The sequence below is a fragment of the Arvicola amphibius genome, unplaced genomic scaffold, assembly GCF_903992535.2.
Source record: "Arvicola amphibius unplaced genomic scaffold, mArvAmp1.2, whole genome shotgun sequence".
NCBI classification, from domain to species: Eukaryota; Metazoa; Chordata; class Mammalia; order Rodentia; family Cricetidae; genus Arvicola; species Arvicola amphibius.
Window position 1 is genome coordinate 100027 of NW_024582312.1, and position 25564 is coordinate 125590.

The 25564-nt window shown below is 38.6% G+C and overlaps 1 gene segment (V, D, J or C); it reads right to left on the bottom strand.

Annotated features, from left to right (window-relative positions):
* Positions 1–9301: 9301 nt before the first annotated feature.
* Positions 9302–9792, bottom strand: LOC119805775. The segment is given in 2 exon segments: positions 9302–9627; positions 9709–9792. Coding segments are annotated over 2 exon segments (369 nt in total).
* Positions 9793–25564: the final 15772 nt, after the last annotated feature.

A 25564-nucleotide genomic window follows, 5' to 3' on the forward strand; every position in this document is an offset into this window, starting at 1 on the left:
GAACCCTATGATGGGTAATGGGGAGAAAAACCTGGTCCCCACTCGACCTAAGACAAGAGCCCTCATCACAGGCCATCATTAAGGGCCAAAAAAAATAATTAATACTACCCATAAGACACCCCTCTGTTCCCAGGAGAGGATAGGAGACTCCACTCGAGAGAAGGGTCCTCCTTGCCCCAGTCCCTTCTCCTATAGGTCTGACTATGTGGTTAGATTCTGACCAGTGCTCTCCACTTATTAGCTGCCTTCCTTAATAAAAGGAAGGGGGATTTGTCAGGGACCACTTTCCTAAGGATAGATTTGTCAGGGAACATCGTCCTGACAGGGATAGCAGAGGTCATTGTCCTAAGGATGTTTACAGAGAACCCACCCCTCATCCCACTATCTTGAGAGCTATCCGTTAACGGAACCCACCCCTTACTCCAATGCTAATGGATCACATCTGTTAAGGGAACCCACCCCTTACTCCAATGTTAATGAATCACATGCTTCGGCTTACACCAGGTGCTGGCTGATGACCTCCAGTTACCCCGGCAGAGTTCCTGCCTACCTACCTCCACCCCATTCAAGGGTATATAAGCTGTAACTTTCACCCCAATAAACGGAGACCTTGACAATAGAATCTTGCTTGGTCTCCTTCCTCTTTTACAGCTCATGTCTTGCAGGTTAGCGCCCCTTCAGAGGACCCTGAATAGCTGACCCTGCCGGCGGGGTTACAATAAGCGACCCAAAAAACTCCACCAAAGAACTCCTACACCTGATAAACTCCTTTAGTAGCGTGGCAGGATACAAGATCAACTCCAAATAATCAGTCGCCCTCCTATATACAAAGGATAAGGAAGCAGAGAAAGAAATCAGAGAAGCGTCACCATTCACGATAGCCACAAATAGCATAAAATATCTTGGGGTAACTCTAACCAAGGAAGTGAAAGACCTATTTGACAAGAAATTTAAGTCTTTGAAGAAAGAAATTGAAGAGGACACCAGAAAATGGAAGGATCTCCCTTGCTCTTGGATTGGGAGGATCAACATAGTAAAAATGGCAATACTACCAAAGGCAATCTATAGATTTAATGCAATCCCCTTAAAGATCCCATTAAAATTCTTCACAGATCTTGAGAGGACAATAATCACCTTTATATGGAAGAACAAGAAACCCAGGATAGCCAAAACAATCTTATACAATAAAGGAACTTCTGGAGGCATTACCATCCCTGACTTCAAACTCTATTACAGAGCTACAGTATTGAAAACAGCTTGGTATTGGCTTAAAAATAGAGAAGTCGACCAATGGAATCGAATAGAAGACCCAGATCTTAACCCACAAATCTATGAACACCTGATTTTTGATAAAGGAGCTAAAAGCACACAATGGAAGAAAGAAAGCATCTGAAATACCATCTTATACCTGTCAGAATGGCTAAAATCAAAAACACCAATGATAGCCATTGCTTGAGAGGATGTAGAGTAAGGGGAACACTCATCCATTTTTGGTGGGAATGCAAACTTGTGCAACCACTTTGAAAATCAGTGTGGCAGTTTCTCAGGAAACTGGGAGTCAACCTTCCTCAGGACAAAGCAATTCTGGGAATATACCCAAGAGATGCCCTATCATACTACAGAACCATTTGCTCATCTATATTCATAGCAGCACTATTTGTAATAGCCAGAACCTGGAAACAACCTAGGTGCTCCTCAATAGAAAAATGGATAAAGAAGGTGTGGCACATATACACTTTATAGAATTCTACTCAGCGGTAAAAAACAATGGCATCTTGAATTTTGCTTGCAAATGGATAGAAATAGAAAACAGTTTACTAAGTGAGGTAACCCATACCCAAAAAGATAAATATGGTATGTACTCACTCATAAGTGGATTCTAGCCATAAATAAAGGACATTCAGCCTATATTGTGATCCTAGAAAAGCTATATAAGAAGGTGAATCAAAAAAACAACATATCGTTAGTCTCCCGGATATTGGAAGTTTACAAAATTGCCGGGCAGTGGTTGGGAGCATGGGGGTGGAGGTGGGGTGGGGATAAGGGGAGATGTGGGGAGAGAAGGGAGAAGGGGAGGATGGGGAGAGCTTCAGGGAATGTGATGGTTGGGATGGAGGAGGGGTGGATGTGGGAGCAGGGCAGTATATATCTTAATTAAGGGAGCCATTTTAGGGTTGGCAAGAGACATGACTCTAGAGGAGTTCCAGGTGTCTAAGGAGATGCCCTCAGCTTGTTCCTTGGGCAACAGAGAAAAGGGTGCCTGAACTGGCCTTGACCTATATCCTCACTGATGAATATCTTTCATATTACCATAGGACCTTCATCTTGTGATGGAGGGAGATAGAGACACTGACCCACATTGGAACACTGCACTGAGCTCTCAAGGTCTTAATGTGAAGCAGAAGGAGGGAGAACATGAGCAAGGAAGTCAGGACTGCGATGGGTGTGTCTACCCATTGAGACGGGGGGGGGGGGGACAGATTTAATGGGAGTTCACCAAGGCCAGTTGGAATGGGACTGATTGAACATGTGATCAAACCAGACTCTCTGAATGTGGCTGACAGTGGAGGCTGACTGTGATGCCAAGGACAATGTTGCTGGGCTTTGATTCTACTGCATGGTTGGGCTCTGTGTGAACCTTGTCTGTTTGGATGCTCACCTTCCTGGACCTGGGGGCAGTGGGGGGAATACCTTGGACTTCCCATAGGGTAGGGAACCTTGACTGCTCTTTGGCCTGGAGAGGGAAGGAAAGGGAGTGGGGGGAGGGGAGGGAAGTGGGAGGAAGGGAGGAGGTTGAAATTTTTAATAATAATAAAAAATAAAAAAGAACATGTGGATTAATTCCAGACTAATATAGGTTGATGGACCCCCGAAAACTTCTACATGAACACTGCCCAAAATACTTCACCCAACAAAAAACAGGAAGTATTTTAGAGAGAACTACACCCATATTCCCAAATATTTTTTATAACTGTTCATTTTTATTTAAAGTAGTATATGCTATAGAGATTTGCATTGGTATAGATCTTAGTTTATTGATACAAATTTAAGGTGAATTTTGTTATACTGTGTATATGTAATTTTGTTCTTTATTAAGGTATTGTGTTTGTCCAGCTAATTTATAAATGTAATGAATAATTAAGAAATATATGTTAATAGATAACCATTTATAATAGTCAAACTTGTAGTCATGTTAGTAAGGTTTTCTAGATATATAGAGACATATTTCAGTTAGGTATTCTTCAAATCTTTCAGAGACCTTTACAATATGAAATTAAAATATTTTAAGAACTTAGGACTTATAATTACACAATGACACATCTGCTTCTGGAGCCACCAATAACTTCAAGAGGAAGATGTGCACTGTAGAGGATCCTTATAGAGTTTGCTAGCCATTTGATTAAGAAACTGCTCTTGCCTGATGCTGTGATACAAAAATTGGATATAAAGGATCCACAGAGACATGACTGCTGAAATTTTAAAAGAAAGGTAGGCAGTCCTTTGCAGTTGCAGCTTCATAAAAGAGAATGCCAAGCATGCTGCAGGACACATAAAAACAGTGAGTAACAAACTGCCAAAATAGGTAGAACTATCTTTGAAACTTCTTTCTTCATGGAAAAGTCTGCTAGATACTATGGGCCTGTAGGCTTAAAATCGTTGCCCCAACTGTATAGAAATATTTTGGATAACTAGCTAGGCAGTGAGATGTCTCTGTCAATTCTAGTTTTGGAAGTTGGTCACAATGCACTTCCTCTTTACTTAGGTAATATTAGACCCTTCTGGTGTCTTTGAGGGAGTTGAAGAATAGATAATTATAATTATAGTTTTCTTAAATTATGAAAAATATAAAGATAAAGTATATATAAATATTGTAACTGTAATTCTTTCTTAATAACTATTTTGTTATATGTAATTTTACTTTGTTAAAGTTAATACTTTCCATTTAATTTAAGTAGAAAAGTAGAGGTGATGTGGTATTCTAGTCTGTATGATCTGAATACCATTGATTAATAAAGAAACTGTCTTAGGCCTGTGCAGGGAAGAATACAGATAGGCAGAGTAAAACTAAACTGAATGCTGAAAGAAAGAAGGCAGAATCACGAGACACCATGATGTAGCTGCCAGAAAGGAAAGACATGAGCTGTTATACAGCACCTTGCCGGTAGGCCACAAACTTCAGAGTAAATATAAAATACTGGAAATGGTTTAATTCTAGATGTAAAAGCTAGCTAGAAATACACTTAAATGATTGGCCAAGTAGTGATTTAAATAATATAATTTCTGTGTTATTATTTCTGGAGTTTGTGTAGATGGAAAATGAACAAGCAGCATCCTACAACATGGGACTTACAGTCTCAAAAATAAGAAGAAATATCAGAAATGTTTTTTATTTAATTTCTTATATAATCTCTGCATGATTTCCTGCCAAATAGTAATAAATTAAGTGATCCATAGTCACTGAAATTTTTAAAAGGCTCCTCAGGAAGAAATATTTTTTCCATTAAAGAAATTCTGGAGGCATCACAATCCATGACTTCAAACTCTATTACAGAGCTACAATACTGAAAATAGCCTGGTATTTGCATAAGAACAGAAAGGAGGACCAACCAATGGAACTGAATAGAAGACACAGGTATTAATTCATACACCTTTGAACACCTGATTTTTTGACAAATGCAAAAAATATCAAATGGAAAAAAGATAGCATGTTTAACAAATGGTGCTGGCATAACTGGATATCAACATGTAGAAGAAGGAAAATAGATCTATATCTATCACCAGCACAAATCTCAAGTCCAAATGGATCAAAGACCTCAAAATAAAGCCAGCCACACTGAACCTCATAGAAGAGAATGTGGGAAGTACACTTTAACGCATTGGCACAGGAGACCACTTCCTAAATATAAGCCCAGCAGCACAAAACTGAGAGAAACAATTAATAAATGGGACCTCCTGAAACTGAAAAGCTTTTTTAAAGCAAAGGACATGGTCAACAAGACAGAACAAAAGCCTACAGAATGGGAAAAGATGTTCAACAACCCAACATCAGGCACAGGGCTGATCCTCAAAATATGCAAAAAAAATCAAAAAATTGATATTCAAAAGAAGATATAGTACGATAATAAATGAGTACAGACCTAAATAGAGAACCCTCAACAGAGTAACCTAAAATGACTGAAAGATGCTTAAGGAAATGTCCAACATCCTTAGTCATCAGAGAAATGCAAATCAAAACAACTCTGAGATTCCATTTACACCTATAAGAATGACCAAGATCAAAATCACTGATGACAATTTATGCTGGAGAGATTGTGGGGTAAAGGAACTCTTCTTCATGCCTGGTGGGAATGCAAGCTGGTACAGCCCCTTTGGATGTCAGTGTGGATATTTTTCAGAAAATTTGAAAAGAACATTCCTCAAGACCCAGTAATACCACTTTTGGGTATATATCCAAAGGATGCTTAATCATGCTCAACTGTGTTCATAGTAGAATTGTTTTTCATAGCCAGAACCTGGAAACAATCTAAATGCCCCTCAATCAAAGAATGGATAAGAAAAATGTGGTACATTTACACAATGGAGTACTACACAGCAAAAAAAAATAATAATGACATCTTGAATTTTGCAGTAAAATAGATGGATCTAGATAACATTGTTTTGAGTGAGGTAACCCAGACACAGAAAGATAATTCTCACATGTACTCACTCCTAAGTGGTTTTTAAATATAAAGAAAAAAAAGGCTACAAATCACAATCCCAGAGAACTTAGACAAAAATGAACACACTAAGAGTGACATACATAGATCTAATCTACATGATAAGTAGCAAATCAAGATCTCCTGACTGAACTGAAATAATAGGAACTTTGGGGGGAAGATTGAAGGTGAGGGGACATACAGGGAGGGGAGCAGGAAAACATGTAGAGCTCAATAAAAATCAATTAAATAAAAGAAGTACAGCAAAATCCTATACTTGAAAATTCTGCATACACCATATATAACAATTTTTAAAAAAGTGTTACAGAGAATGGGGACAAGAGTATTTTCACAACATAAATAGTAGATGTAGTATGCATAATAGGACACTCTTTGAGTGGCAAAGTCTATGAAAAATCTCACCAACCATCAGTTTAATCTGTGACTTCAGTACAATATCAACAAATCCCTATCCAATGCAGCTTACATATTACTTATTATCAAATTGTAGGGTAATAAGACTTCTAAACAGTTGCCCAATAGTTTGCCAGTCCTCATATGGTAAATGGACAAAGTACCTAAGCTGATATTAAAAGCTTGGAATAAAGTTTCTGATAATAATACTTCAAAAGGCAATGTTCTGATTATAGACAGAAACTTTATGGCCCTTCATGACCCTCTTGATTTTATACAAGTGATATTCAGGAAGAAGGAAAGTAAGGAAGGTGATTCTTGTTTCTTTTAATTATAAGAAGCTCCATGCTGTAGGCTCTAACACTTCTCATACTATTACTGATTTGATAAAAACCATGGCAAACTATTTGCAAAGAGGAGCATAAGACTTAGATTATGTTAGTGTTCTTCTGTTCCCCTATGTGTTTCAAAAGTGTGTGTTTGTATTGGAGTAAAATGTCCATTTCTACAATCTTTGCAAACAAAACTTGCTACTTAAAATCACAATAAAAAATCCCTCTAAAATACCTCCAAAATACAAAACTCATTTTCACTGTTCTTGTTGATGTCCATCTGAAACTGGTAAAAGACACAATCCAGCTTCAGAAATGTGGGGAATGAGCACAACCTAGGGCTGCTGAGGACAGAATCCCTCCTCTTACATTCAATCTCAGCTTGGAATCACACTACTTTTTACACACTGCCATCCTTAAAACTGGGGATAGTCTGTAGATCTTGGTTGGCCTGGCTGGATGTCCATCCAGTTCTTCATTCCTAGAAATCTTATATTTGAGTCATTAATTCTTTCTGAATGATCTTTAGGCTGTGATTTTCCACTATGGTGACAGATATTTTCAATGGAGAGGCAGATGTTCAGTGCAGGTTCTGAGGGACTGCAACTGTGCATGCTGTCCCACCTTGTTGGTAAAATTATGATAGTTTGGGGGCTATTAATTTTGGACAATATTTATCACACTTGGTTTGTTCAAATTTTTCTAAAGTTCAGAAAGAGTTTGACAAAAAAAATCACAAAATTTAATATAAGTCTTGTTAACTAAATGGATTGGTTGTTCATTTAAGTGGGGGTATGATAATATTCCATTTACTGTTGATTTTGTTTTAAGGCACTCTGTTTCAGGGTCTATATTTGGGTTAGAATTACATTCCTCTAATACTATTGAAATTAAATCAAAAAACAATGAGCAATCTCCAAAGGTGAAGATCCTATTTTACCTAACCACACACTTTTCAATTCTCTTCTACGTCAGAGGTGGATCAGTCTCTGTCACATTTAAATATATTATAATCTTCCCCACATTTCTGAAGCTGGATTGTGTCTTTCACCAGTGGATGGAAATAGAAAACACTATTCTAAGTGAGGTAACCCAGACCTAAAAAGATGAACATGGAATGTACTCACTCATAATTGGATTCTAGCCATAAATAAAGGACATCGAGCCTATAATTCGTGATCTTAGAGAAGCTAAATAAGAAGGTAAACCCAAAGAAAAACAGGTAGTTATCCTCCTGGATATTGGAAGTAGACAAGATTGCCGAGCAAAAAATGGGAACTTGGGGGTGGGGTGGGATGTGGGTAAGGGGGGATGGGGAGAGAAAAGTGTGAATGGGAGGATGGGGAGAGTTTTGGGGAACGGGATGGTTGGGATATAGGAAGGCTGGATGTGGGAACTGGGAAATATATATCTTAATTAAGGGAGCCATTCTAGGGTTGGCAGACACTTGAATCTAGAGGGGTGCCCAGATGTCCAGGAAGATATCCCCAGCTATTTCCTTGGGCAGCTGAGAAGAGGGAGCCAGAAATGGCCAATCCTATTGCCATACTCACCAATATCTTGCATATTACCATAGAACCTTCACCTGGCGTTGGATGGAGAAAATGACAGAGCCCCACATTTGAGCACCGGACTGAGCTCCTAAGATCCTAATGAGGAGCAAAAGGAGGGAGATCATGAGCAAGGAAGTCAGGACCACGAGGGATGCATTCACCCATTGAGACAGTGGGACTGAACTAACGGGAGATCACCAAGTCCAGTTGGAATGGGACTGATGGAACATGTGACTAAACTGGACTCGCTGAATGTGGCTGACGGTGGAGAATGACTGAGAAACCAAGAAATGGTGATGGGCTTGGACTCTACAGCATGGATGGGCTCTGTGTGAACCTTGTCAGTTTTGTTGCTCACCTTCCTGGACCTGGGGGGAGGTGGGAGGACCTTGGACTTAACATAGTGAAGGGAACCCTGATGACTCTCTGCCCTGCAGAGGGAGGGAGTGGGAGTATGGGTTGAAGGGAGGGAAGGGGGAGGAGGAGGGGAGGAGATGTAAATTTTTAATAAAAAAAAATAAAAAAAAGAATGACTTAATGTTCTCACCTCAGGAGAAAGCTCCCTGTGGAGAGACATTGCCATTGCAAAAAAAAATCAGTATGAACATGAATATTTATTTGAAATGATGTTTTAAATTCTACTACCAATTGATATATTTTCTTGCACAAAATACTTTGTCTTTGCAAAACAGTAAATATTGATAACAGAGTTATTATGTACATTATCTCCTACACACTTGACACCAGTGCATACCCTGCTGTTCATTACACAGTTGGTAATAAAGCAGTAGTGATATTTGGAGCTCCAAAACACAATATGCATCATTCTGTAGGCATCTCAGCAACTGGTTTGTGTGAGCAGACTAGGATGTGGTCCAACATACAGAGAGGATTGTGTAAACAATCAAAAGTGGAATCACAGTAGTTACAGGAAAATTACTGTCATGTGAAATCTGCTGAGTTCCAAAGAGCTACTATCCTTAAAACATATACCTAAAACCAGAAAGATGGCTCTGTTGGTAAAGGATTCATCCACATTCAAAATGACATGAAATACTGACTCATACCCTGTCTTAAGTGACACAGTTAGAAACAAATAAATGTGGCTTCACAAAAACAAAGTATTTCATGATCAGAGAGAGGAATAAATCTCCATCTTCTCTGTCCTTAGGCAGTTAGAAGAAAAGCCAGAGAAAAACCAAGTGTTTTTCTTTCTCTGCCTGAAGATTTAAAGTTCCTGAGATCAGTTAGGGCTGAGCTCCCCCTGCTGGTTCAGAGGTCCTCTACAGGGAGGTTTGTGTATGGGCTAATGCTGAAGTTCCCTCACTGTGTCTCTTGCACAGAAATATGTGGCTGTGTCCTCAGTGGTCAGAGAGTTCAGCTGCAAGAAGAACTGGTTCTTGGATGTGTCTCTAGTGATGGAGATGCGGCTCTTAAATGACGGGTTGTAATTAGTACCACCACCATTACTTATGTACCCCATCCACTCCAGCTTCTCTGGGGACTGCCTGATCCAGCTCCAATGAGCATTGGTAATGGAGATTCCAGTGACAGAGCAGGTGAGGGACAGTGATTGTGACGGCTTCACCAGGCCAGGTCCTGTCTCCTGAAGCTGAATCTGGGACAGAATTCCTTCAGACAAAAAAGTGAATTCTATCAATCATATGTTGTCAGAACCCCACATGGACACATCTATGAAGTGGAAACACTCACCAGGAAGGGCTGTCACCAGGTAAAGAAGATCAAACAGTTTCATCTTCTAGAATACACTTCCTTTTCTTCAGAGGTCAGCCTCCTTGAGAGAGATGTGGGATCCCACAGTACAGGAGGGTATTTAACAAAGAGCTAGAAGATACATTTGCATGAGGGAAGTCAGGCTAGACTTTATAATTTGGAGGTGGATACTACCCTACTTGGTTATTACAATATGGTCAACAGTGTCTCTGACTTCCTACGGATAGAGTCTGGAATAAGAGAGTATAGGTTCTAGCCTCATTATAGTAAACACATCTTGGCATGAACTCTCATCTACTTCCTAGCTTACCATCCCCACCAAATTCTTCTGTTCCTGTATTTTAAGGTCACAACTTAGTGCCAACCTTCTGCTCACAATACATTTTTTGAGTTTTTGATTTTTGATTAGTATGCCCACACTGCTACTAATGTTATTCTCTTTTCTCACCCATGAGATGTGATTCTGATGTGTAACAATTTTTGTATGCTTTAAATATGCATATTCTCCCTGGTTACTACAATGCTGACTGGTCTACACCTGGCTAGAAAAGATGGTGCAAGAGAGTAAAACTAGGAGAAATCTGAGAAGATGAGGGGCAGAGTTACAAAACGTCACCAGTAGATGCAGAGGGAGAAGTACAGGATGAAGGAGAGATAAAGACAGGAACTATGTGGAAACATATAGCATCAGAGAAATGTGTTAATATAAATAAAAGTGAGTAACAATCGAATGATATTGGCTGAACAGTTAAAATTTTTATTAATTCTCATTTTATGTTATTTGTTTACAGAAAGGCTGGGGAAAGAAAATTCTCCTACAAGTTTCCATATTTCCTATAAAATTTGACCATTGACATATTGTTGTTGTATAGGGACGACACCTAATTCTTAATCCATCCAGATTGTGAATGTAAGCACATTCTGAGAGAAGCAGCTGAGAACTCTTCACACCATGGATTTGATGAAGACATCTTGTATAGTACTGAATGTCCAAATATCTCTCACTCTCAGAATATTGTCAGGCCCTAGGTTTCGGTATATATTCCAATCTGCTACAGGAGGAGGCTTCTCAGCTTATGGTTGAGCAGGCCACTGATCTTTACATGTAGCAGAATGTTATAGGGAGTCATTTTAATATAATCTTATTTTTAAAAAGCTTACATTTATTTTTACTGTAGTTTCCTAAAGTATCTATTTTTAGATATTGGTACCTCAAGTAGTGTAAAGTATGGGTTCTATTTATTGGAAAAACCTTAATGCAAAGCAGATATTGTGGTTGCTGAGAATTGAACTCAGGAAATTTGGAAGAGCAGGCTGTATTCTTAAACCACACAATTAGACTGCTTTACACATATGTACATATAAGTAGCTATAACTGAGCTTAATATGATACATATAGCCCAACACACACACACACACACACACACACACACACACACACACACACACACAATAAGACAAAGATAGAGGGATGAGAGACTGGTAAATGTTGAATTTAAAAATTTATGAATTTTATAGGGAATGAGGGTTGGATATGGGAAAAATCTATGTGATGAAAATTGATGGGTACAGTCCTCAGATTAAGCAAGTCTCAAAAATATTTTTTTTAAAAAATTGAAAAGCAAATTTCCTGAGAAACCTCCACACTGCATTCCAAAGCGGTTGCACAACTTTGCATTCCCACCAGCAATGGATGAGTATACCCCTTACTCCACATCCTCTCCAGCAAAGGCTACCATTGGCGTTTTTTATTTTAGTCAATCTGACAGGTGTTAGATGGTATCTCAATGTTGTTTTGATTTGCATTTCCCTGATTGCTAAGGAGATTGAGTATGCCCTTAAGTGTCTTTTGGCCCCAGCAATCCCACTGTTGGGAATTTACCCAAGAGATGCCCAATCATATTACAAAAGCATTTGTTCAACTATGTTTATAACAGCATTATTTGTAATAGCCAGAACCTGGAAACAACCTAGATGCCCTTCAGTGGAAGAATGGATGAAGAAAGTGTGGAATATATACATATTAGAGTACTACTCGGCGGTAAAAAACAATGACATCTTGAATTTTGCATGCAAATGGATGGAAATAGAAAACACCATCCAAGCCAGGCGGTGGTGGCGCACGCCTTTAATCCCAGCACTCGGGAGGCAGAGGCAGGAGGATCTCTGTGAGTTCGAGGCCAGCCTGGTCTACAAGAGCTAGTTCCAGGACAGGCTCTGAAAAAGCTGCAGAGAAACCCTGTCTCGAAAAACCAAAAAAAAAAAAAAAAAAAAAAAAAAACACCATCCAGAATTATAATCTTAAAGGGAGGAAATGGCTTCCCATCTGAACGACTTCCTGACACAGTTAACTGAGCAAAATTCTTCACTTCCTCAGGGACTACTTGTATTCCACGTTCATCAGATGCATTTAACTCAAGAACCCTTAGTCGAAAGAGTTCAGGCCCAAAGAGTTCTCTAGCTGCTGCCATAAATGTGGATGTTTTGCTAGTTCCGGGTGGCCCATAGAATAAGAGATAGGAAGATCAGTTCCATTGAGACGGTGGGACAGATCTAACGGGAGACCACCAAGTCCAGTTGGAATGGGACTGATGGAACAGGGGACCAAACCGGACTCTCTGAATGTGACTGAGGTAGAGGAGGACTGAGAAACCAAGGACAACAGTGGTGAGCATGAGCTCTACAGCATGGACGGGCTCACTGTGAGCCTTGTCAGTTTGGTTGCTCACCTTCCTGGACTTAGGGGGAGCTGGGAAGTCCTTGGACTTAACATAGTGAAGGGAACCCTGATGGCTCTTTGGCTTGGAGAGGGGTGGAGTGGGGGTATGGGTGGAAGGGTGGGGAGGGAAGGGGGAGGAGGAGGGGAGGAGATTGAAATTTTTAATAAAAAAAAGAAAAAAAATTGAAAAGCAACAATGAAATCATCTTTCACACCCATCTCCTTGGTTAGTGGTTTCTATTTGGTGATATCACTGAATGTAAAACCTTGGAATCAAGGGATGGTCTACACAGTCTGAGCTACACTTAGGGTGGCTGATTTTCAGGAGCAGAGAGAAGCCTTGTTTGCATTTTCCTTTGCAGTATAATGTGTTTGTGGAGTTAGGTTTATATACATGGATACTAAGAATAAAGGAAAGAAAACATCTGAGTAGTAGAGAAAGATTAAATAATTATAGATTATTTATATCATATTTGTGATATAATTCAAACTTTTATTTTATTGTGTTTTTGACCAGAGATACCACTCTACCCCATTGCTCCACAGAAGACATTATAATATAATATCAATGATTTAGAAGGATTAGCAAATTTTTATGAATGGTGAATCCAGATATGAAATTGAAGAATGGTTTTCAATGGAGCAGCTTAGTGTTGATTCTTGAAAATGCCTGGAATTTGATATCCAGTATAAAAAACAGTGATATGTATGTTACGTATGCTATGATTTTTCTGTAAATAATTTCTAAAATTTGAACTCATCTCTCAATATTTATTGCTAGTCTGATATTGGCTGTGTACGATGTACCATTACTGTATTCAGGTCAGTGTTTTTAAACTATTTGATAGTAAAAACGAAAACATAACTGAGTTCCAAAAGGTTAAGAGTATTCTATACCCTAAACTATAGGGTCCTGATCTGACTAACTTCCATCTAACAAGTACTAAACCCTCCCTGGGACATGACACTCTATATTGACTGGGGTTGAATCTCAGCATGAATATTTAAAAATTAGCTCTATAAGATACAAGAGAGTCGGGACTTAGTTCTATAATAGACCAATTTTACATTGAGATAAACTTTCTTCATGGTGACTGAGAGAGACTTTAACTGGATTGTTTCCATCATTGTAACATTCCCAGGGGAGTGTCATAGATTCTAGGAACTAACTAAACTTCTCTATTTCAGATCTTGTGTCATTATAGGAGAGGGTACTAACTGCCATAAGAGATGGTCTCCTGTTGGGGCAGCTGGCCCAATCCCTGTGTTCAGGGGCGTGGCTGCCCCAGCGGAGTAGGATACCCCTTAAATAGGATCGGGGCGCCGGAAGGAGCCCCGTTTGCTATCCCCCGCGTTACCTTCTACTCCGCTGGACCCTTGGTTCTGTAAGTTCCCTTATTTCCCCTTTTATTAAAACTGATTTATTATAAAAGGACTATCTTGGTTATTTCCTAACCCCTCCGACCGCCGGTACACACCGGTACAGTCTCCTGGGACCTGTATGTAATTAAATGAGAGGAGCAAACTGTGACTAATGTCAGGAAACACCACTGCTGGCCTTTCTGACCCTGCACCTTAGGATGTGCATACTTAGTATATTTTGGGTTTACTTTTTGCTGCCTAATGGCAAAAATATTTAGCAATGCTATTTTTCATATGGACTTTATGCAATTTTAAATTCACAACATACAATATCTGAATGTGTTTCTCTTTTTTTTTTTTTTAGTTTGACAGAACAGGATCTGCAATTGATTAATTTCACTCACATGTAGTGATTGTTTTAAAATGTTTGTGGCCACGTTTATATTCTGCCCACAATCCTGTGTCCATCAGATAGGCTGTCCTAGAAATCTTGTGTTACTGTGGTGCATCAGAGTATGCACAAGGCACAATTCTGTGAAGGATGGAAGCTTTGGCTCTTCTTGAGAATGCTAGCTTGTACCTGCAAAGGTCATCCCTATGAATCCTGCATGGGTCTACCTAGTTCAAATCTAACAAAAACCCTCCATTCATACCACTCTTATTCTTCCTGCTGACGGTTACCCAGAATTTCTAGATAAGAGAACTTGTCTTTAATTTCAGTCCTTACTTTGTATTTTATATTTGAACAGGAAAGTTCATGATGGTATTGACACATTATGTTTCACAGAAAGGCATTAGACTGTAAAAGATAAGAAATTTTTGTTAAGTTTTTCTTGGTGCAGGAGAAATTTTTTGAGTATCATGTGATCTACTAGAAAATGCCTGGAGGATAAAGAAGCATAATGATGAACTGTGAAAATATATTTCAGGAGGAAAATAAATACAGTGGCAGGAAAATAGACACTCCAATCTACAACCAACCTAGGGGTGCTCATGTATGTGAGAGAAACCATGTAAGCTGGAAAAGAAATTGGGTATTCTAGTTGCAGGTTCTTGTTTACAGAACAGTCTCTTATTTGAGATAATAAATAGATAATAATTGCATAAACACATAAATACATAAAAAGTGTTTATACCAGAGAATCCCATTGTCCACTGTGTTACTTTCATTTTTCTTTTTCTTTTAATTGTACTAATCAAAATAGCCAGATTGGGCTTGTGAACTATAGGCATAATGTCCTTGGTTTATTGCTAGAGTCCACAAATGAGTGAGTACATACCATATTCATCTTTTGGGGTCTGGGTTATCTCACTCAGGATAGTATTGTCTATTTCCATCAATTTCCATGCAAAATTCAAGATATCATTGTTTCTTACCACTGAGTAGTACTCTCATGCATATATATTCCACACTTTCTTTACCCATTCTTCCATTGAGGGACATATAGGTTGTTTCCAGATTCTGGCTATTACAAATAATGCTGCTATGGACATAGTTGAGGAAATGCTTTTGTAGTATGATTGGGCATCTCTTGGTTGTATTCCCAGGAGTGGTATTGCTGGATCCTGAGGTAGGTTGATTCACAATCCCAGAGAACCCAAATAACAAGGTGAACCAAAAGAAAAACATATATAGATCCTCCTGGAAATTGGAAGCAAACCAGATTGCCAGGCAAAAGTTGTGAGCATGGGGGTAGGGGTATGGGTGGGGGTGATGTTGAAAGAAGGGGAGAAGGGGAGAGGGAAGGGAGAAGGGAATTACCAGCAAGAATTTGGAGGAGTGGGAGGGTGGAGATGGAAGAAGGGTGCATATAGGAACAGGGAAGAAGATACCTACATTAAGGGGTCCATTTTAGGGTTGGTAAGAGACTTGGCTTTAGAAGGGTTCTTAGATGTCCTCGGGGATGTTCCCATCTAGGTCTTTGGACAGCAGAGGAGAGGGTGCTGGAACAGTTTTTGTCCCACTATCACACTGATGATTATCTCGAATATCACCATAAAATCTTAGTCTGGTGACAGATGGAGATAGAGACAGAGACCCTTATCAGAGCAACGGACTGAGCTTCCAAGATCCAGTTGAAAGGCAGAAGGAGGGATGAAGATGAGCAAGGAAGTCAGGACCATGAAGGGTTGGTCCACCAACTGAGACAGTGTACCTGTTCGAATGGGAGCTCACAGAAACCAGCAGGATTGGGTCTGAATGAGCATGTGATCAAAGTGGACTCTCAGATTGTGGCTGACAATGGGGGCTGACTGAGAATCGATTGATAAAGGCACTGGGACTTGTTTTTAAGGCATGTTCTGGCTTTTGGGGACCCTAGTCTATATGGATGCATAGTTCCCTAGGCCTGTATGTTGTGGGGAGGGCCTTGGACTTTCCAGAGGGCAGGGTTCCCTGCCCTCTGTCAAGCAGGTAGGGAGAGGGAAGAGGGGGTGTGGGGGAGTGGTAGGAGATTGGGAAGAGGGAAGGAAGTTTAAATAATTGAATGCAAACTTTAAAAAAATAATGGCAAAAAACAAGAAAGAAAACCATAAAAACAACAAAATAGCCAGATTTAGGCATGTTAACAATGGAAGTATGACTTCTGCTCCGGAATATCAGCCATTTTATAGCCAATGTATATGTGAATTCTCCTATTTAAAAAAATCAAACAAAATTTAAGAAACATACATTGTCAGAAATACTTGATTTCAGACATGTCATAGTTATGACAGAGTCAAATCAATAAAAGTCCCATGTTGATCCTGTATCTTTGTATGTGTATGTATATTTGTGTTTGTTTGTGAGACTAGTGCACTACACAATGATGTCCATTCAGTGTCAATCAATGTCAATCTAGTACTTGAGATAAAGACGATCTTATTCAGAAAACATGGTAATGAGCATGCAGGGCTCCTTATAACTTGAACAGTGCTTTACATTCCCAGTTTGGAATCCTACACCTCTGGCCCAATGTCTTCTGAGCAAGGGTAAAATGTGGTCAAAGTAGGAGACTCCACATGTGAACACTCCAGAGAATGACATGTAGGTATATTTTAATGATAAAACAATAAAAAATTTGATTAATGCTTCCAAAAGCAATTCAGGAATAGAATTAATTCTAAATAAATATATAGATTTATATTTATGAGGAAAGGTAAAATGACATCTCATAAAACTATGGAAAAAACCTCCAACAAAGAGTGTGGTATACAGGTACACCTACTGAATTTTGAAAGGGTTTTAGTTTGCCCTGATATTTTGATTTGTATTTTACTGGAGAAATTCATATTATAGTATATTCTCATTTACCCCAAATACAGTTCTAAACTCTTAGCTTTAAAGGATATATTGATAATATAATATTATAGTATGATGTCAAAGTTTGCTATGTCAGAGTTTGCTATTTTTTTGTTTCTCTAAATCAGAAGCATGTCCAAGACATTAACTGATAAAGATCTTGTCAAAGTATGGTGGACTGCATGGGACATCCAGAATCAGCATATCTTCATTTTCTGATGTTCTTTTGAAATGTTAAGAAACACTGTACAGGAATGTAAAGAAATGGTTGACAAATAGACACTCAGAATGTTTGCTTCTGATATAGTATCCAGGCTTATCTTCAATGTCATCTCAACTCCAGGGTTTTGACAGACTCACCATGTAGTTGCAACACTGTGTCTTGCACAGTAAGAGATCATAGAGTCCACAGATGTCAGGCTGTTGAGCTCTGTGTATGCTGTTCTGGACGATTTGTCTACAGTAAGGGTGGCTTTGTGTTGGAACTTCTGTTCATAAAGAATACTGCCATTTCAAGGATGAACTTCAAGCTCTGCCCGGGTCATTGATTCACACAGTGCATTTAGTAGCTAAAGTCTTGCCAGAAGTCTTGCAGGACAAATTTCCCGAGGTCCCAGGCCTCACAAGCTCAGCCCAAGATCACTGCAGATGGACCTGGGAGTGGAAACCTGTGAAGAGAAAGACAGAGTGGATATCACTGTTAACTGAGTGTGTGGATCATCTTCAAGTCTAGAACTGGGGAACCCCTTATCTTTAGCTGTTGCCATGAGAAAGAAGATAATCCAACTCCATTCCATGGTGAAGGCATGTGTACTCAGTGACTCTGGAGAAGACACTGATCAAAAGTTGTTGTAGGATGTGGACATTCCTGTATTTACCATCATAGACCCACATTTTTATATCCATGAGGTATGAATATTATTTCTTACATAAGTATCTAATCCAGATGAAGAAGAAGGAGGTACATGACCTGTATCAGGCAACAGAATGCTAAGGTCCAAATCCTCACCCTGTCTGAGTTAGTATATATTCTAGAAACCTGTGCAGACCCTGTGGACATAACACCAAGGCCTAATCTCTTAATTTAAAAATAAGTCACAACCTGAGACATTTGGTCTTCTTGGTGACAAAACTGATTTACAGGTGATGGTAGTGATGAGAATATTGTGATTGGAAATTCCCAAAACCCCTAAATTAGGAGAATTTCTAATTGTTTTTTCATGTATAAGAAATTAATATTTGCCTTTCCAGAAAGATTTAGCTATTAGTATCAGGTGACACTTTTTTCTTCTAGTCTATTTGTTTGCTTTCTATAGAAAGAAATAAAGATTGTGGAATTTAGTACTAGAAACATGGTAATGACCTAAGAGGAGTAGGGTATGGAATTTGTTCATAATACGTTTTTTGAAAAAAAAGTAAATATTCAAAAAATAAATAAATCTTAAATAAATGAGAAAACATCAGTGCAATATTTAACAATGAATTTTTACTGTGTTTGAAAATTTGATACATCACATATCAATTGTAGCATGTGTTTTTCAGCTAATAGACGTTAAGGAGTGAGTTAACAGAGTCTGTGGAATCCCCTGCATTCCTCATTTCTGTCTTGTCTATTGTTGGCTCTGTTGGGCCCTCTGCTGTTCTTGACCACCCTGCAGTTTGGCATGTCACTGTACTTACCAATACACTTTTAATATTCTTATTATTTAATACACTTATCATTCTAAAAATGAGTGTAAAAATTCATATTGTTAGCAATAAACTTGTCACAGCTTTAGTCCTTCTGTGGCTGCTTCATACTGAACTGGTTAAAATTCAGTACTCACAGACCATTCTCAGGAGACCCTGGCTTGGTAAGTAAGTACTGGCAGTCACAAGGATTGTATCAAATGTTGTAATCTCATTGTTGAAGAATTATTTTCCCTAATAATAGCCGAAAAATCTCATTTCACATTCATTAAACATGGATTATATGTTTATCTCTTCTCTTCAATTTTTGTGAAAGATATCAAGAAGTAATTCCATGGACTCCTGGAATCCAGAGTGTGTCCAACATTCAGGTTCACTGAGGCAATCATATGGCACTGGCACCAATGTGGGCTGATGTTTTTCCTCTTAGTTGGGAACAGACTGTAGATTCCTTGGTTTCACCTTACACTGTGTTGTTCATTGAGCTGTGTTTGTCTTCATCTCAGTAATTCCATATTATATAACCTCCTTGTTCTCCAAAATTTCTTTTTTTCTCATTTTTTTATTAAAGATTTCCATCTCCTCCCCTCCTCCTCTCCCTTCCCTCCCCTCCCTTCCACCCATACCCCCACTCCACCCCTCTCCAAAGACAAAGAGCCATCAGGGTTCCCTTCACTATGTTTAGTCCAAGGTCCTCCCAGCTCCCCCTAAAGTCCAGGAAGGTGAGCAACCAAACTGACAAGGCTCACAGTGAGCCTGTCCATGCTGTAGAGTTCATGTTCGTTGCAAAATTTCTTAATGTAAGTCTGAGATAACTATAATACTATCCAGAGAAGGCTCAGACCTGGACCAGGAACAAATTCCTAAAACATGTAATTCTTAATACTGGACCAACACACAACATCACTTCTCCACTAATGCTAATCTAACTGAGACAAAATACATTCCAGCTTTTCTATATTCAGCAGCAATAAAGAGTTCTACTTCAGCAATCATGCAGGAAATGTTTACAAAAAACACTAGCAAAAAGCAGAAAAATGTTGAAAGGAACACTGTTGTCATATCACCTGGCATATGCACATTGGTGACTCAGACTTCTCAACAAGATGGGGATACAAGAAACACCTCCAAACAGAAGAAGTTCAAATGGCCAAAAGACACTTAAGGTCATGCTCAACCTCATTAGAGATCAGGGAAATGCAAATCAAAACAACTTTGAGATACCATCTTACACCTGTCAGATTGGCTAAAATCAAAAACAACAATGATAGCCTTTGCTGGAGAGGTTGTGGAGTAAGGGGTTCACTCATCCATTGCTGGTGGGAATGCAAACTTGTGAAACCATTTTGGAAAGCAGTGTGGTGGTTTCTTAGGAAATTTGGAATCAAACTAATCCAAGACCGAGCAATTCTACTCTTGGGAATATACCCAAGAAATGCCTTATCATATTACAAAAGCATTTTTTCAACTATGTTCATAGCAGCATTATTTGTAATAGCCTGAACCTGGAACCAACCTAGATGCCTTTCAATGGAAGAACAGATGAATAAAATGTGGAATATATACATATTAGAGTACTACTCAGCGATAAAATACAATGACATCTTGAATTTTGCATGCAAATGGATGGAAATAGAAAACACTATTCTGAGTGAGGTAACCCAGACCCAAAAAGATGAACATGGGATGTACTCTCTCATGATTGGTTTCTAGCCATAAATAAAGGACATCTAGCCTATAATTTGTGATCCTAGAGAAGCTAAATAAGAAAGTGAACCCAAAGAAAAACATATAGTTATCCTCCTGGATATTGGAAGTAGAAAAGATTGCCAGACAAAAAATGGGAACTTGGGGGTGGGGTTGGATGGGGGTAAGGGGAGATGGGGAGTGAAAAGTGTGAATGGGGAGGATGGGGAGAGCTCGGGGGGAATGGGATGCTTGGGATATAGGAAGGGTGGATATGGGAGCAGGGAAGTATATATCTTAATTAAGGGAGCCATTTTAGGGTTGGCAAGAGACTTGAAACTAGAGGGGTTCCCAGGTGTCCAGAGAGATGCCCCCAGCTAGTTCCTTGGCCAGCTGAGGAGAGGGAGCCAGAAATGGCCAGATCCTATAGCCATACTGATGAATATCTTGCATATCACCATAGAACCTTCATCTGTTGATGGATGGAGATAGAGACAGAGCCCCCCATTGGAGCACCAGACTGAGCTCCCAAGGTCCAAATGAGGAGCAAAAGGAGGGAGACCATGAGCAAGGAAGTCAGGACCGCGAGGGGTGCACCCTCCCACCAAGATGGTGGGGCTGATCTAATGGGAGCTCACCAAGGCCAGCTGGATTGGGACTGAAAATGCACTGGATAAAACACGACTCCCTGAACATGGCAGACAATGAGGGTTGCTGAGAAGCCAAGGATAATGGCACTGGATTTTGATCCTACTACATATACTGTCTTTGGGGAGGCCTAGGCCGTTTGGATGCTCACCTTTCTAGACCTGGGTGGAGTGGGGAGGAACTTGGACTTCCTACAGGACAGGGAACCCTTACTGCTCTTCGGACAGGAGAGTTGAAGGGGAATGGAGGGGGGAGGGGGAGGTAAATGGGAGATGGTGAGGAGGTGGAAATTTTTAATAAAAAATAAATAAAATAAAATAAAATAAGAAAAATAAATAAAAAGATCATATTAAAGAAGAAGCCAAAAACAAAAAACAAAAAATAAGAAACACCTCCGGTGGAATCATTATATGGGAAATTGAGTTGTAATCTTTAGAAGCATGATAATTTTAAGTATGCATTGTGTGAAAATGTTTATTACTTCTATCTTGTTAGAGCATTAACACACTGGAATCTGGAAAAAAAGACAGCATATCTAATCACCTATCTGTGGTAATAGCATTCATTCATAGAAGATCTAAATTTTACTCACCATGAGATGAAATAAATAGAATGATTTTCAGATTTTTTAAATTTCCAAGTAGTTTCCTACTAAAACTATCATGACCAAGTCTTAAAATTATAGACATTGTAGAAAACCATGAAAAGAGATTTTTATGTTCATTTCATCTGATAACAGGTAAAAATGGTTATCTTAGATATTCCATTTGAAAATAATGATATGCTTGTTAGACATTAAGCAATTAGTAGTTGTCATAGAATATAACAAAGCAAATGTACTTTAGAAGGTTTTTTTTTTTTTTTTTTTTTTGGTTTTTTTTTCGAGACAGGGTTTCTCTGTGGCTTTGGAGCCTGTCCTGGAACTAGCTCTTGTAGACCAGGCTGGTCTCGAACTCACAGAGATCCACCTGCCTGCCGGTTTTTTTGAACAGGAAAGGAAAAACACATATTCTAAAATATAAACAGACATGTGCTTGTTTATAAGGAACCACATGATAGAAATTCAAAACTGCCTATAATATCAGTGGCACCTGTTCATTCCAAGTAGCTTCACTAGTTCTGAAAGGTCTATGCTGTTTCTGTGTTCCTGCCTATGAAGGTTTGTGTCTGAGTTCAAACTAAAATCTTCTGTCCTGTTCCTGGCACAGTAAGATATTGCACATGGTTCAAATGTAAAAAAACCTTAGCTATAGGAGTAACCCCTACTGAGAAGGATGCTTGAGTTGAAGTCCCAATTACAAACTGTCTCCAAAAGACCATAGTATGGTACCAGCATGTTCTAATAGTTCCTTTATAAAAAATATATGTGCTACTGTACATAATCAATGGGTTGCAAAAAATAATCTATAAACACAGGGAGCAGGAAAAATATTTGAAACTAATCCACTTATGTTGTGCAATATACACATATTATTCTATGGGTACATTTACCACTTCTCAATGTCTTGAGAAGATATACATCTATTATATTAATATTCTTCAGTTACTAACAGTATTTTCTTCATCTTTTATTGAAGATCAGTGGAAATTTTCATAAAAGCAAAACCAAAATGTGTTTTCCCTTCCCCAATATCTTACCCCTGTTCTCTGCTTACTTCTATTTACATGACACTTCTCTGAGACCAGTGTTTACACATTCCCCATATATATGCTGACATACAAAATGTCTGCTAGTGACCTTCTCCTCAGATTTGCCATTCATCTTGGGTACTAACTCTACTTTCCCAGAGAGGTTTCATGATACAGTCATAATATGTTATATGCAGTGGGTGCCTCACATTGAATATTTATTAACACTTGACTTATAAACAAAACTACTATCAGTTTTAACAATGTGAGAATGCTTTTAACACAGAGATTTTATGGAAAAGACATGGAGAATAGAAATATTTACTTGTCACTAGAAGCAAGGGAGCACATAAACATAGAAACCTAATTGGAAATGGCTGAAAATATCAAAAATCACAATGTGAAACAATGGGATGAACCTGCTTATGGGAAGGTTTGGTAAGAGAAGATGGAGTTGTTACAGACTCCAGTTGGAGGTGTGTTCACTCACTGGCATTAATTTTTCAGATTGTGGATTTTAGAAGACAAATTGAAAGGCATGTGTTCTGCTTTACAACCCAAAACAATGTTAGATAAAAGCATATTAAAGCTGAACTTTTACTGAATATGGATTCTATATAATCACAATCATAATGGAAGTCATTAAAAAAACAAATGATTCATTACATATGATGTCTGACTATATGGGTCTGGGTTGCCTGCTCAGGATGATTTTTAAGAGTACCCTACATTTGATTGCAAATTTCATGGTTTCTTTTTTTTTCAGCTGAGTAATATTTCATTGTATAAATATACCACATTTTCTTCATCCATTCTTTGGTTGAGAGAGATTGAGTTTGTTTCTAATTTCTTCCCATCTTGTTGTGTGTATGAATGGGAGCACAAATGATCAGGTCAGGGTAAGAAAGAGTACAGAGAAATATGACTGGAATTTGCAAACACTTAGGGGATGATGTGGAAAGAGTGAAGTGAAAATTTCCTGGAACATATGAGGGTGATGCTAGTGAAGAATCCTACTAATGGATGATGTGAAGCTTGAAATTGCCATCTTCTTTATCCAGGCAAGGCTCCCAATGTTAGATTGGGAGACCATCCCTGTCACAAAACCTCTAATACAGATGTGTCCTGCCTGTAAGATGTGCTAGGGTAATGGTGTTTCAGAGATTGAAGGAGTGACCAACCAATGGCTGGTCTAATTGAGGCCCAAGCACAAGATGAAGACCATGCAAAACAATGCCTGGATTGCCAGGAACTGGAAGGTGGATGAATCAGAGAATCTATAGTAGGATGAAATATGAGTATGGGGAAATGTCAATACAGTATTATTCTACTATTCTCATAGATTGGTATGTAACCCAGTCAATATCACAGAGGCTCTCCCTATTAGCTGATGTGAGCCTATGTAGGGACCCACAGCAAAACATTAGGCAAAATTTAGAGTGCCAAGCAGGAGGAAGGACTGTAGGAACTACTGGTTTCTAGTATTTCAGCAGAACATTGCCCATTGTATTAACTTAGTAGGGAGCATAAGGTTCACAGAGACTGACGAGACATTCATAAAATATACATGGCACTGCACTAGGTCCTCCGCATACATTCCATGGTGAACTTGGGGATTTTGTGGGAATCCTAACAGAGAGAACAGCAGTGTCTCTGACTCTTTCATCTGCTCTTGGAATTTTTTTCCTCCTAATCAGTAGCCTAGTTTAGCCTTGATAGGAGGTTTTGTACCTAGTCTTATTGAATCATGTTATACCCTAAACAGTTGATATCACCAGGAGGCCGATTTTTCTGAAGTGAAAAGGAGGAGTAGACACTGTGGAGGAAGCTGGAAGGAGGAATCTGGGAGAAATGCATGGAGAGAAAGCTGTAGTTGGTATGTATTTTATGAGAAAATTTAAATATAAAGAAAAAAGAAAAAAATGACAGTTTTTCAGAGTTATACAGAGAAGTGGCATCCTTTCTATAATGTGTATGAGTGTGCAAATTGCTCTATATGTACAGACACACACAGAAAAAATAAAATAGACTCTAAATCATAAATTCAGGTTTAACACATGACCTGGTTATTAAACCTTTGTATTTGCACCATTTGACTTTCAAGTTAATATATCACTGAAAAATTTTTGTAAGTCATTTTTATTTGGAATATTTATAGAAATAATATTGGCTCATACTAATATGAGAACACAGCATGATAACTCATGAATGTGGATGGAAATTTCCTCAGAATGTTCTAGAAAATTTTATGAATTACATTATCTAGTATTTTATTTACTACAATTTAAAGAGAATGACTTGAGGTTTGCTAACATGATTAAACATGGAAATGAACAATGTGATTGAACACCAAGGTAATATATATATATATATTATATATATATATATATATGTATATACATGTATACATATACATACACACACACACACACACACACACACACACATATATATATATATATCCAAGAATGTAGAACACATAATTCATAAAATTATACACTCAGTATAAAAACTACAAACATATTAGGAAGAAAGAAAGAAATGTATTAATGTATTTTACACTATGGGAAATTGGTGGCTGTTCTAGTTGTGCAAATATGAGGTCATGAATTAAGTTCTCCAGAAACTGTGGAAGACTTTGGTGGTGTCTTTTATCTGTAACGCTACCACTCATATTTTGAGATGACAGGTGGAGATAGGAGACTCTTGATATTCATCAGTTACCTGACCTGACATATCTAGTGATAGACAACTAGTGACCCTGTATCAAAGAAGGTGGAAAGTCTTCTAACCTCAACACACAGTATATACTTGTACCTCCA